This window comes from Chrysemys picta, chromosome 7 (genome assembly GCF_011386835.1).
Source record: "Chrysemys picta bellii isolate R12L10 chromosome 7, ASM1138683v2, whole genome shotgun sequence".
In the NCBI taxonomy this organism is placed as follows: Eukaryota; Metazoa; Chordata; order Testudines; family Emydidae; genus Chrysemys; species Chrysemys picta.
Genome location: NC_088797.1, coordinates 88,594,236 through 88,609,245, shown reverse-complemented (window position 1 = coordinate 88,609,245; position 15,010 = coordinate 88,594,236). Strand labels below are relative to the sequence as shown.

General features: G+C 43.7%; 1 protein-coding gene across 1 annotated transcript; it reads right to left on the bottom strand.

Moving 5' to 3' along the window:
- Positions 1–1,105: 1,105 nt before the first annotated feature.
- On the bottom strand, positions 1,106–3,674 carry DDIT4 (DNA damage inducible transcript 4). Its single transcript, XM_005281843.4, has 3 exons — positions 3,437–3,674; positions 2,976–3,220; positions 1,106–2,488 (listed from the first exon to the last, which is right to left on the bottom strand). Exons 2-3 carry the CDS (start codon positions 3,154–3,156, stop codon positions 1,998–2,000), a joined length of 672 nt encoding a protein of 223 aa, XP_005281900.1. The 5' UTR covers positions 3,157–3,220; positions 3,437–3,674; the 3' UTR covers positions 1,106–1,997.
- Between the last annotated feature and the right edge of the window lie 11,336 nt (positions 3,675–15,010).

The following is a 15,010-nucleotide window of genomic DNA, read 5'->3' as shown; positions in this document are numbered from 1 at the left end:
GAATATTTTGTTAGAAATACAGGATATTAGTCAGCTGTGGTGCTCCCTAATAGACTGCGGATTCCTTTCATAATCTCTTTAGGAGCTGAAGTAATGCTCAGAGGGACAAAAAAGAACAGTCATATAAACTTAAGCAGATATATATGAAACTAGACAACAGAAACTATTAGCTTTCTTTAACCTCACTCCTGTTTCAAGAAATGTGTTCCCTCCTCCTCCTTTTTCAGGATTGGTGGTGTTATCTTTTAATATAGAGTTTAAGCTCCTTGGAGAAGTGATCTTGGGACAAATTCATCCCTGGTGTAATTCTATTGATTTCAATGAGTTTAGACATACCAAGAGACAAATTAATCTGTGGTATGTCTGAAGTGCCATGCAAACAGGCACACTTAAACATAAAAAACAAGTCTTCCTTAAAACTGTACCTTTCTTTATGAGTGAAGGATATTTCCAAAATGAAAATACTTAGGATGGCTAAGAACCTCCAAGAGAAGGGGAGTGGGTACATTGCCTCAGGCAGAAGCAGGATTTTGTAATAGCTTTTTATCCCTTTGTTAGTGGTAAGCTGGAAATCAGAGTATCATGTTCTAATGCCACTGCCCTAGGAACATTAATACTGTCATATGCTCTTCCCTAAAGTGGCAGACACCAATCTTCTATGGGGAGAGCTCATTTGGGTGCTCTAGGACTTCATTAGAGTGATTTACCTCTATCAATTTTAAATGTCCTGCAAATTAGAAATTGAAATAGGATTGTACATCTCTTGTTAATATTGTACTTTACTATTTCAAATGGTTGAGGAACTTGAGGCACATAATTCTGAGACCATATAGTTCAGGAAAAGAGAAAGGTCTCCCAAAAATGCCAGGTGTCTGAGCTACGTTAAGAAACAGATTCTGCCACCTTTACTCATGCTCAGTGGCACTGCTGAAAATCAGCGCTGCTGGTAATGGATTACGGTACTATGGTGTTTGTAAAGCAAGACATGGCCCTCACCATGGTTTATGCAAGATACTCTAAACCTACAACGCGAGGGGAAGTGTCCACTACCTTTCAAGTGATATTGCTCAGATATGTTAAATAGGAGAAACTAAAAAGAGACAAGTTGTCAATTAGAAAGGTTTTATTAGAAAAGTAAAAAAAACACCCAAAAAACAATACAATTGCATAGAAAGGCTTCCACTTGAACATCAAGTGTATTAATGTAAACTGTAATCAACGGAAGCATTACATGGCATATCATATAGGTTGTTTGTGAGGGTTCCTGCCCTCATCCTAGCATCACATCACACCTCCCTCTGGCATGCAGTATTGGAGTGCTGTAGGCAGCTCCCAGCAGCATTTTCTTCAAGCATCAAAGATATGAAGTGATTACAACAACCCAACAACTTCTGCTTCTACATTCACTTGGAGTCTATAGATAGCTGCCCTAATGTCAGTAGTGGAGCATCATCTTTGACATATACTTGATCCCATTAGACCTAAGTTTAACCACCATTCACTCATACACATGCACCACCCTCCCCCCGCAAAAAACCCATTGATTACAATGTATTTTGTTATTAAAAAAAAAAAATCAGCCAGGAATAGGGAGATTGTCTACCCCCAAAGCAGCCCTGCTGCTGCATCTGGCATCAGCACTGTCACAAGACTAACTGAAGTCAGTACAATAAAAAGTTGTCCTACAATCACTGAAAGGTTACAGCTAGCACTCACTTGTGATCTATGCCCACTCTGAGAGTGAGGGAAACAGGGTGCAGTTTTGTTTTCCAGCAAGCTTCCTCCTTGCCCTCCCTCTCTGTTTGGACTATTTCCTTCTATAATTGTACAATCATGCTCCAAACTAACCTAACCTTGGTGACTCTAAAGAGTTGCCACATTTTAACCAGCTTATGTTCACTCTTTCAAAGCACTTAAGTAAGTTGTCACTCCAGTTTCTCCTGGTGCTCTACACCAGTTTAAAGAGTAATGATCAGTTATTCCTCTATGAGGCGCCTTCAACACTCCTCTATTAGCAACTGCTCAGAGCTGTAAAGCTTCTTTTTAATGACTCTGAATCCAGTGCTCAGCTTCAGCGACTGACTGAAGCCAGGAGTGAAAGAAGTCCCAGAGCTAAGAAGTCCCTGGATTTTAGGCCAGAGCCGGGAGTCCAATCTTAACACAAGGGTCAGCTGGAAAGTAGGCACAAGATTCGGATCCACTGCAATCTGCCCCACACTGTGACACCCCTTCCCTTGTTCAACACACAGGTCAATGAGGGCACCTCTCAGGCCACAGGGCTCACTATAAGCCAGGTGAAGCAGCTCTTTGCTGACTTGAGTGACGAGTTGGCTTGGCATCACAAGTCTGGAGCAACGCCTGGAATTGATATTGGCTTTGTTCAGACTGACTTGGATTAGTTTCATGAGATTATTACATAGGAGTTCATCTTCTGGGTCATTTAACAAGTCAAAGTCTGGCAGAGAAACTTCATCCAGGTACTCTGCATCTGTGAATGAAAATCAAAGAAGGCAGGTCAGTATTGGCTAGTTTATTAAACTGGCTTTTGTTTCACAAACTCCCTAGTAAAAGTTGCTACAAAGGACCAAATGTTAAGGGAAAGCAAACTGATCAGTCTATGAACTGAAGCAGCTTTTCTGTGAGAGAAGAATGTAAAGTACTAGGTGATAAAGAACAGTATTGTGGGATAGGGAAAGAAGGGCTGCTAGAGTTTTATGGGACAATATTTTTATTAAGCTTAAACCTCTCCCGTTGTGTATTTTAGCTTTACTGAATTACAGCTCTGGTGTACATTCATTTTGCTATTTGAATTGTGTTTTAAAGTATATTAACTGGACACAGTTTAGAAAAAAAATATTTTTAGGAAGTGTGTACCCTTCTTAAATTTGGATAATACCACCCTAAATTGTTCGTTATAGTTTAACTCAAAACATCAAAGAACATGAAGTTTCAATCCTAAAATCTACAGTACTTACCTCCGTCACAGCTCAAGCTGCTGTCCAGGGATTCACAATCGGAGCTCTCCGCTCGGACACAGCGATCGGGCACTTCCTGCTGCCAGCTCTTTCCCCGGGAGAAGATGGGTGAGGGCTGGTTCTCTCTCTGCTCTGGAATGGGAGGCAGCGAGGAAGAGAAGCTGTCCCACACGCCTGGCATCGCTGCTGCTGGTCACCCTCCGGAGTGGAAGTGGGGATGCGGAGATCAGCACAAAATACAGGTCCTGCAATCCAAGGCCAGCACAGAAAGAGGGGGTCAGTAACGCACGGCTCTAGCGCTGTTAGTTCACGGTCATGCAGAAAGATCTCGAATGCAACAGAGACGTAGACCTCGGGCGGTTTACACCGATGATCATCTAGCGAAACAACCCGCAGAGAGAATGAAAGGGAGCGGAGCGCTGTGCCTCGGACAGGAAAGACAACCCCAGCGCGATACTTACCGGGCCGTGGGATCCGGGCTGGGAGCAGCCGGAGGCGGTGGAAGAGGTAGTCGAAGTGCCGCTCCCGGGGACGATTGGAGGCTGCTGGTACGGGCGGGGATAGTGCTGTGCATGCACTGAGTTCCCCCTTCTCGGCGCTGGTGTCCCCCTAACCCGGCTTGAGCTCTTTAAATAGACAGTTCAGGAGCGGCCGCCCCCTCCCTGCTCAGCCAGAAACCCCGATCCGGCCTCTAGTGCTGCAGCCACCAGTCGCGAGCCGGGAGTGTGTGCCGGGCTCGGCCAATGGCAGGCAGGCGCACGTTCGCAGCGTTCTCTCCTGCCCGGTTACAGCAGCCGGGGCTCCGCCCCCCATTGTGGATGGAGTCTGAGCTGCGGGCGGAGAGGCCTTGGGGATGCGGAGGAACATGATTAAGGGGGGGGGGGTGTTTATTGCAGATTCTCAGGGCTTGGTTGGGCTGGGGCATGGCACGGAGCGAGCCCGTGCACCCGAAAGGCTCGTTCACTGCGGAAAGCATAAGCCTCTCGTTTCTGCCTGTAACCTAGCTGCTATAGACTGGGCTACACAAAGTAACATTGTATTGTACTGGGGGATCTGAGCCCTAGCTTAACTCTCCGACCCAGCACAAGTGGGTGCCTTTTGCTCGTAGAGATTGAAAGGATCAGGGTGGTGATAGGAAAAATAACTGTTACTTATTTTAGCCAACTTTTATTAATCTTAATTGTGTCTCCGCCCCTCCCCCACACGCACCATTCCCCATTATCATGCTGTTTCTGTCTTGCTGGATAATTTTTCCAAAGGAAGACGTGTTCAGATGGACACTCTTCAGGCAGTTTGGGAGAAAAGGGATCTGTGTTCAGAGTTACCATTTGTAACATGAAAGAAACCTTCGAATATCGGTTAAGTGCTGTAACAAAGACAAGTGATGGCTTCATATAAAATCAGTTCAACCCACTCCAAACTACGAATAAAAATCTCCCTGCTGGTAGGTGTTTCGGTATTGGGGTTCGTTTTAAAGAATGCGATGAATTCGGATGGGTATATATGAAAACCCATTAATCATCTCAACACGAAAGCTGCTACAGTAAATTTCATCAACTGTTTGATGTAATCTTATAGAGAAGCGAAGTGTGAGTTTATTTCCAGAAATCCTAAAGATTTTTTTCCCATCCTAACACACTATAAAGTGTGCCTTTCCAACTGTACATTGAGCTAACACATTCCAGCCTTGGATTACTTCGTGCACAATCAAGGTCAGGACATTAGTGCATGGTTTTCCTAACTTTTAGTCCTTAAAGCCTATTGCGAAACTAGTTTATTGCACCTCCTTTACGTCAACCGATTTTTTCGAGGGGGGGAGGGGAGGGCATGGTGGAAGGGGTTGAACGCCTGATCATGCTATTGATCATTCGAGTCGATAAGTTAATTTGGTTGTTGCAATTCTGCTTATGGGAATTCAGGGGACACGGTGAATTCTGCACGTATAAAGCTAACTTCTAAGGTAAACAATCCGACGCTAGCTGCAGCCCATCCGCAGGGTCCTAGCGTCCGTCCTGAAATCTGTGGCTGCTTTGTGTAAATGACTGGGAAAATTGCATCATGAGGAACGAGTTGGAGAGAAAAAATCCCCAGCAACTGCAATAAAGCAGATCGTTTCATCAGAGAGAAACTAGCAAGTCTACAACAGGAACAATCAACCGTATAACCTTTAAAACGAAGGCTTAAAGCTTGACGCAGTCTAGTCTGCAAGAAAACATGTTTTCTTCAGTTTCACAGATTAAAACCTAAGTGTAATGCAGCCAGTGAGCTCTTTGATTATACCATTAGTTATTATTAACTTTAACTCTTGGATTGATGTACTAGTGTGTATGTAGTTAGATAGCTACCTTTTCTGGCCTAAGAGCCACACTCCTGTCTGCTGTCCTACATCTCAACTCCACAGAGATGAGTCCATGCCCGCATATTCAATACACAGATTGTTTAAAATAATTCTGAAAATGAGAAAATAATCTCTCTGAAATAAGAAAGAGGTGTGGGAGCTGAAAGAAAATGGAGAAAAAAATAAACATTTCCACCTAAATTGAGAAACAACCCACCTAAAAAGCCACAAACCAAGGAAAAACAACATTGAAAAACAGTAAAATAATTCCCCTAAGTAAACAGAAGCAATTACACACAAGGTCTCCCCATTATAGGCCTGGTCTACACGTAACATTTTGAGTGGCACGCTCCCATGAGCGCTGTAGCTATGCGGACCTAAGCCTTAGGTTTCTTCCATTAACCTAGGTTTCAGAGTAGAAGCCGTGTTAGTCTGTATCCGCAAAAAGAGCAGGAGTACTTGTGGCACCTTAGAGACTAACAAATTTATTAGAGCATAAGCTTTCGTGGACTACAGCCCACTTCTTCGGATGCATACAGATGCAAATTTGTTAGTCTCTAAGGTGCCACAAGTACTCCTGTTCTTTTTCCATTAACCTAGCTACTGCTGCTTGAGGAGGTGGATTACCTACAGTGAAGGAAGAAACTCTTCCATTGCTGTAGGAAGTGTCTGTATTGTGGCATACAGAATCAGTGGTGCTAGCATGAGAGCCAAATTCAAACGTAGAGGGGTTTGTGCAGTGTGCTCATCACAGGAGCCTTCATTCCAAATCAGTTAGCAAAACACCTTTTTCCATAGGTCCATAGCTTGTTGCTATGAGATGAGACACTAACTGGAGATAACTGTTCGTCTTGACCTGCCCTCATTCACACAAAAGACAGTTATTAAACATCTTGTTGCCTCTCTACATAGCTCACCAAATCTATAGCAGGCTGCTAGAGGCTGAAAGTCATTTCTCCTGGATAGTTGTCTGGTAGCCTCAATTAACTGAGTTGGTGATCACTGTGTAGTTCCTTGAGGTCAAAATGCACTATAACCGTCGGCATACTTGTCAGGCCCAACAGTCAAAGGACTGAATCGGAATTGCAAATCAGTGGTTTGGGTAAACTGAGGACTTCAGTCTTGAGTACTTGTGATGATTCTTGATCGAGCACCTTTCATGAATACTGATTTTACTTACAGACATATGCATTTTGCTGCCCTTACCACATTTGTTCTGGCTTAGGTAACTGCCTGTCCAGTCTATATTTGTCTATAAATCTATATAGTAATGATAGTCCTGATTATGACATTTGAGTTATAGCCCCTGCTATTTTCTGTCTGGTTAGCTATGGACTATAGCAGGGGTGGGCAAACTACGGCCCAGGGGCTGCATCCTGCCCTTCAGATGTTTTAATCTGGCCCTCGAGCTCCTGCCAGGGAGCGGGGTTGCGGGCTTGCCCCGCTCCGCGTATGTCGTAGCTCCCAGAAGCAGCGGCATGTCCCCCCTCCAGCTCCTACACGTAGGGGCAACCAGGGGGCTCTGCATGCTGCCCCCGCCCCAACGGCCACCCCCACAGCTCCCACTGGCCAGGAATCATGGCCAATGGGAACTGCAGTGGTGGCACCTGAGGACGGGGCAGTGCGCAGAGCTGCCTGGCTGCACCTCCAAGTACAAGCCGGAGGGGGTACATAGGAGCTGCTTCAGGCAGGCACCACCCAGATCCTGCATCCCTGACCCCCTCCCGTGCCCCAATCCCCTGACCCAGTCCTGATCCCCCTCCCAGCCTCCAAACCCCTCGATCTCTGCCCAGAGCATCTCCTGCACCCCCAACCGCATCCCCAGCCCTCACCCCTCCCCCGCACCTCAACAATGAGCCCGGAGCCGCCTCCCAAACCCTGAACTCCTAATTTCTGGCCCTATCCAGAGCCCGCACCTCCAGCCGGAGCCCTCACCCCTTCCCGCACCCCAACCCCCAATTTCGTGAGCATTCATGGCCCACCATACAATTTCCATACCCAGATGTGGCCCTCAGCCCAAAAAGTTTGCCTACCCCTCGAGTATAGCTATAGAACAACTTAGCATTGCTGAAGATGTTGACTATGAAAGAGGGCAGGGATTATGGACTGAACTCTGGTTCTCAGATGAATGGAAACAGCATTGCAGAACAAATCTTGGGGTTGTAGGGAAGAATATTATTATTGATAAATTAATAAATTATCATTTCTGCATATTAAAGCATGTGAAAATTGCAAGACAATCAACACAGCATTAAATATAGACACCTTCCTCTCATTCACCCTGGTTTACTTCTCCTCCCATTTGTAACCACATAACATTCCTGCAGCAACTAACTACAAGCAACTGCTTCCATTAAATACTTTCCTAATATTATTTTTCAATGGATGCAATTGCTGTCATTTGCTACAGGGACATTATATAATTGTGAATGGGATGGGAGGTGGTTCATCGGATAGCAAATGGAAGAGGAAGTGAGTTCATGAAACCGTCTTTCAATTCAGATGTAATCCATGATATAAAAATGTTTAAGAATACCTCTTCTATAGACATTTTTCAGTATCTTTATTGGATACCATAAAACAAGCTACCAGCCATTCTACAGTATGTTAACATGCTGTTCTCACTCTCTGTGGCTGCCTGTGAATGTAATAGCTCTGTGTTGTGAAATTGACCTAAACTAGTCCGAAACTGGTCACTGGAGGTGCAGAGCTTGCAAGCACAATACATTTAGCACTCACATTTTCAGACTTAAACCAGATTCATTCATTGATAATTGTATCATTAATCTGGCTTCCTGGCAACATTTGGGTTAACACAAAACATGAATGTGCAATGTATAATAAGAGAATTTGCTTAGTAGTGGCCACATTGAGAATTCCATATGAGTCACCTGATATTTCCAATTGTTCCCACAACTCTAAAAAAAATCACCATTTTGGGTAAAAGTTTACATGCTTTGTCCCAGTCCAAAGATGAATTTATTATTACTTTAAGACTGAGTAAAATCAGTTCACTCATTTTTTTTAATTGCACAAGCATGGGGGGAAAGTATACTGGGCCTGCAACTCTTGAACCTAATCCTTATTTCAGTGACTTCTAAAAATCTTTGAAGCAAATATTCACTTGTACCAGCATCCTGACTGCTGATTCATTCTCTCTTTCTTTTGTACTACTCAGGATTATATATCAAATATGAGGCTCAGGGCACAGGGTCATAGTGGTAGTGGATGGTTAGAGTATTAACTGTGATGGTTATAGTGTACTGCATTTCTGAAAAATGACTTGGTCATAAAAGATGATTGTCCAAAATCCAAATTAAGCTTTGTATATAAAAGAAGGAGTAGGTTTTTAAATGTTTGACACTTTACTGCACCAAGAGGGAATGTTGTCTGGAGTTTAGAGCAGGGGATTATGAGGACCTGTCCATAATTCAGGGAAGTGCTTTAAACTATACTGGCAAAAGCAATCATTAGCTGGTATAAACTGTCTCTCCATGGGGGATGGGGCAGTGGATGCTGCCAGTATTGCTCTGCTGGTATACCCCAAAACCTTTTAAGTGTGGACAAGGCCTCACTGTGTGATTCTTGAAAAGATCAAATTAATCTCTTTTTGCTTCAGTTAACTAATCTGTAAAATGGGGGTGGTGATGTTTCCATATCGCTAAACTGGTCATGTGAGGATTATTTAATGTTTATAAAACCCTTTTGAGATTTCCCTGAAAATTGTGTTATATATGCAGGAGCGCCGCCAGCTTTTTTGCCGCCCCCGAAATGCCACCCCCAACAGAGGCGGCGGAAGGTCCCGCTCCCGAAATACCGCCGACAACCGGGGTGGCCGAAGCTCCGGCCGCCGCGGTCGCCGCCCCCCAAATGTTAGCACCCTAGGTGACCGCCTAGGTCGCCTAATGGGTTGCACCGGCCCTGTATATATGTGTAGATCACTATTACTGTTAACTTTTAAAGATTAGAACCTGATAAGTATTAAGTATCTGGGAGAAATGGCAAAATGAAAATCTCTAATATGTTTGTCTTACTGTGATACTGATTACAGGTTTGTCATGACATTGACCAAATTCTTAATCTATTTAATGAGCTATTTTAGGTACTGTCCTTACTGAGCAGAGACTGATAATAGTGCCACAGTAAGCAGAGTGGAGTATACATGCAGGATACAGCAGAGACTAGACTAAGACCTCCAAGATAGATGGTTTAGGAATATGGATTAAGCTCAAACTGTTATTTTGCCAGTATTTCCTGACGCAATTTTTGCTTGCTGCAGATTATTTGGGGAACTTCATAGCTCATTTGATCTCAATTTGAAGAACAATTAGTTCACTGCCACTGATCTCAATTCCATCTACTAGAAACAGGTAATTTTGTCTGCAGTCAGTCTGGCACCAGTTCAATGTTATAGATGCCAGTGCAAGTTCCTTACTGCTGATGATAATATATGCAACATGCAATGAAATTTTATGCTAGTTGTTAGTAGAATAAGTTGAGGGCAGACAGATGAGGGTGTCATTGCTAGAAGAGTTTTGCCTAAAATTTTCCACCATTGCTACCGCTGATTCATCTGCACAGGTGAAAGCAATGATTGGACTATCAATGTAGGGTAGCTGCTGGTGTGTTAGCCAGCATGCAATTTAATTCTGCGAAGAGCATATTTAAATGACATGGTAGTTACTTGTGAAGCTGAACTAGAGATAGAAACAGTGAGATATTTTAGGGGGGTGGGAATGTGGACAGGATCTGAAACACAATACAGATTCACTAGTTCTGGAAGATCAGCTCATCTATATAGAAGCCAAAAGTATTACTAAATTATGTATATAGTGTATTGAGAGCCTGAATAGCCCATTGGATAGGGCAGAGAATGGAGAGTCAAGAGACCTCAGTGTTACTTCTGGGGCTGTGCCAATGACTTTCTGGGTGACTGTCAGAACACTGGATAAATTTCTGCATCTCTTTCCCCATTTGTTAAAACAACTGATTGTGTATCATGGCTAGCTAATGAAAAAAGGGAGATGTGCTAATAGTCTACAAGTACTCTATCTAAAGGGTCAAAACTCCAAAGAGGGAAGAGTAGTATTAGAGTTTTACATGAGCTATTGATTTAATTATTAATTATAATAAAGAATAATTAGAAGCAATTAAGGAAAGGAAGTTTCTAAGAAAAATATCAGGGAAACATTGGGTTAAAAAAATCTGAAGTTGTATTGGGTGTAAATTTTTCTTTTTAATGATAATGCCTTGCATAGAGGAGAAGCCCTTAGGGATGTAATTTGCTGTGAAGTTTTTTTGCTCACATTGGCCTCAATCCTTTAGTTTTGCTGAATGCCCTCAAATCCCATTGATTTCAATAAGACTTTGATGATGCAAAGCTCCTTAAAAGACCACATCTAATGTCACTAATACTTAACATTTACATAGTCCTTTCCATCTTCAAAGTACTGTGCAAATTAATTTGCTGTAGTAAAGTTCCTGTTGGGTGTGATGCAGTGAAAGTGTTTGGTTCCAGGTGAGATTTACGAGCCAAAAGCTCTTCTCAGGATACAGGTGCAATCATTGTAAGTGAGAGCAGAATTTAGCCCTGTACAGTTTGGATTCCTCACTTATTGAAAGACATGACTGTGTCAAATTCTTATATAGAAATTAAGTTACTGTAAAAATTTTAAACTAGTGTACTTTTCCATTTCTTAAATAAAATAACAGTACTTACAAGTCACTACATAATCACAGCCTTTCTGTGGGTATAATAAATATACTTTGTTTTACTTGTTTTATTTTCCTAATTTAGATTGCACTTGTTAAACTCTTTTGCGACTATTTCTGTAAGCTATCCGAATTTGGAGCACTAGATGTAGAACCAATTATGTGAAAGAAAAATAAACACAAAGCTCTATTTTTCTATTTGCTTTTCACTATTAGTAACATGAATCTTTTGTGATACCTGTGCTGTTTTTCACAATACTGGAACTGGATAAAATCATAAAAATACTCAGTTTAAAAAGCCCTAACCAACTCCAAAATACAATGAGTTGTTTGCACAGACTTTCTGGTCTGGCTGCTGCCTGCTGGATCTAGTTTCTGTAGGTCCCTCCCCCAACCTATCCCATCCTAAAGATTAGATTCTTGACTTTACATCGATCTGTACCCAAAAAAAAAAAAAGTGGGGGAGAGGGGAGTGGTATGATGGTCGTGGGGATCCTTTGCAAATGAAGGGCTGTTTTCAAGGACGCCTGGAGAAGAGTGAAATTAAAGTAGTACCGTATGAAAAGCTTATAGCAGATATCTTAAGGGCTTAAACTCATGTACCCAGTTGATATAGATTTAACCGTTGCACCTAATTTATTTGGTTGATAGTGGTTTTCATACTTCACATTGCATTTAAAGCCAGCAATAATGAATGAGTTATTGATGGGTATTTTCTTTTACGGGCAAAGGTGAACTGAGCTGATTAGTGTCCGTCCCAGTTTGGTCTCATTTCCACAGTTAGGATGGGATTCTTGTTTGCTTCCGTTTGTCTCTTTAGCCTTATTTTATGTTTTGATACGAGCTAGTGGAATCTGAGGCAGAATTGAGCATTAAACATGTCCACACTGAGAAGCGTTGCATGCAGTACAAGACAGGCGCTTTGTCCCTGCAAAGGGTTAAGCGCACGCCTGAGCAGGAACGTGCCATCCAAGGCGTATTCCTTGGGAGGGAGGGGATTTGCATAGGGGACGGTCCGTACGCACAGGCCCCCTAAAGCAGACATGCTGAGCTCAGCGATTTTGCAAGCCCGCTGACTAGCAGGGGAAGGGGGTTGCCGGCGGTTCATCAGGCCGACAGGAGGCGGAGACAGTTACAAGCGCCTCGGGGAGATCAGCTGCTGTCGGAGTGGGCGGTGCAAGGCGGGCACCTTCCGATGAAATGCGTGCGGCCATAGGGCTAGGCAAGGGCGCTCCCCGAATAGCGGTAGGAGTTAGAGACTAACCCGGGAGCAGGGGGAGCACCAGGTGGTGCTGGGAGCAGTCAGTCGGGGGAGCTGGGAATGCAGCAAGCCCGTGCGGGGTAGCTAGGGGGGCCTAGGAGTGGACAGATAGGAGGAGCCCAGGGAGCAGCTGTGTGCTTCGGTTTCACTCTCTACAAATGGGGAAACCGGGAGCGCTATAGATTTGCGCTAGAGGAGAGCTAGTTAGTAAATACTCCCGTGCCAACCTTCCAAACCTTAGTAGTCCGGGCAGCACTTGCTGGGGTTTGTGGAGAGTTGGCTGGTCACCTGGTGCCGATTGTTTCCCATCTATTAAGTTGCATTAAGACATACAGAAATACATAAAATACTTTCCTAGGGCCTCTTTCCCTGCAATCAGTTGCTGTAGTCACTTCAAAGTTGCTCATGAATGGAAGGAGAGGGGTCCAGGATACAGCCTGCCTATGGAGTGAATGTGGCTGGGGAAAGGAGCACAAACAGAGCCCAAGCTACAACCGTTATGGAGTACATAGCTCGTGCAGGGCTGCAAGGCCAACAAGGCATACCCTGCAAGTGAATGCCAAGACCTGTCCCCTACCGGCAGCCATATGGTGCCTGCAGGCGGGAGCACAAGAACCCCCAGGAACAGCCTCAGGCTGTGCATGCAGCAGATTAGGAAAGGAGCCCAAAGGTGCAGCTCAAACTTGTGAATAGCTTTGAATGTTAGGATCCTGTTGAGTTCCACCAAGCTAGTACACAGAGGAGGGGAGGCTGGGGAAAGAGAGGAGCCCAGCTGTCGTGATGGGGAAAGGAAGAAAGCAAGCCCAACTACCAGGGTTAGGAGGAGTTGGAGGGAGGACAGCCCTGAACATGACAAGAAATGTGGAGGCAGTACTCTAGGCTGAAGAGAGATGATGGCCCAGGGGAAACAGACTGTTGCAAGAGGGCCAGCACAGGTTGATTGGTGTGTGTGTATGAGTGGAATATAAGAGAAGCAGCAAGGAAGGGAGAGCCAGTGAGACACAGGAACATGCAAACAGATATGTTGAAAATTGAAGTGAATAAAGGGGAGTCAGACAACAAAGGGGAAAGGAGAGATTGTTATCACAATTTATATAGTGCACTGATGGTATGCTAGGTGCTTTGAAGACTTGTAGCAAGTCAAGACTTGTGTGGAGCAATGTACAACCTACATAAAGAAGAGGAGATGGTGTACAGAGGTTGAAATTAATGAACAAGGGAGTTTGAAGCAAGAGACAAGTGTAATTTAAAAAATAATAAGAAAATAGGAGACAAAGAGGGACTAAAAGTGTTGGGGGGGGGGGGGGGAGAGATTGGAAGTACAGAGGGAAGTAGAAAACCAGACATAAGAATAAATGAAGGGGACACAGGAGAAAAAGCAAGAGGTGCCCAAGACAGTGTTGAGCTTCCTGTCCTTTCTTTGACTTATCCCTGTTGCAGTCACCCAGGTCTGTCACTGTAGGGTGTGTTTGTACTTCTATGGATCTCATTCTATATATGTTTTTAACATGCTTTCAGATTTCAAGCCTTGAACTGGCACTGAGAGAAATTTTTTCAAAATACCCCCACCCACCCAATTAAGGGGATTCATAGGGAAATAAAAACAAGGGGCAGGACAGCACAGAGGCCGTTTGCCAGCAGTGAGCCTGAAGGGAGACACCCTGCCCAGCCAGTCTCCATGAATACTAATACCTCAAAGCCAGCCAGCCAGCAAAATCCCCAAAGTTATCCTGATAGAGAAAGATAAGAGCATGTGTTTGTTTCTTTGTGGGTGCTAAGCTTTTCTGGTTATTGTGGCTAAATAGGTGTAGTTTTGGTATCTGGTTATGTTTTATTTTCAACCCTGCACTAGGTTTGGTTTCGGGCAGCATGGTTGGGATCACTATGCTGGTGGATGTGCCATCTTTCAGAAAAGATGTGACAAATCAGAAGTCAGAGTGGAAAAAAATAAGGAGACATTCTCCAGAACTCCACCCACACGTTTTTCAGGTGAAGCAAAAAGGGTTACTTCAATCGCAGATAGACTGAATGTTGAATTTGCTCTGATTCACAAGGAAAGAAAGCTAACGAAGTGTCGACGGCAGCGCCAGGGAAGGCAAGGACTTCCCTGGCCTATTGTACTCACCACCCATGGTAATTGCTCAATCAGGAGCTCTTTAATGACCTGAAAATCTAAAAGTAATTCTAGAAAAAAGCAGAAACAGACCAGTTGCTGAGGAGGAGTACAGAAGAATAGCACAAGCTTGTAGGGACAAAGGCTAATGCACAAAAGACTGAGGCACAAAATGAGTTGTACCTACCAAGGGACATAAAAGGAAATAAGAGGTTCGGTAACCCATTAGGAGGAAAAAGGTGAAGGAAAGTGCAGGCCCTCTACTTAGTGGGAAAGGAGAGCTTAATGACTTATGACATTGAGAAGGCTGAAGTGTTTAATACCTATTTTGCTTCAGTCTTCACTAAAAAGATTAATGGTGACCAGATACTTAACACAATTAACAACAAGGGGGAAGGATTGCAAACCAAAATAGGAAAGAACAGGTTAAAGAATATTTAGATAAATTAGATATAGTGAAGTCAGGAGGGCCTAATGAAATGCCCCTTAGGGTTCTGAAGTAATCTTGGAACCTTTAGTAGTTATCTTTGAGAATTCATGGAGGACATGTGAGGTCCCAGAGGACTAGAGAAGGGCAAACATAATACCTATCTTTAAAAAAGGAGAACAAA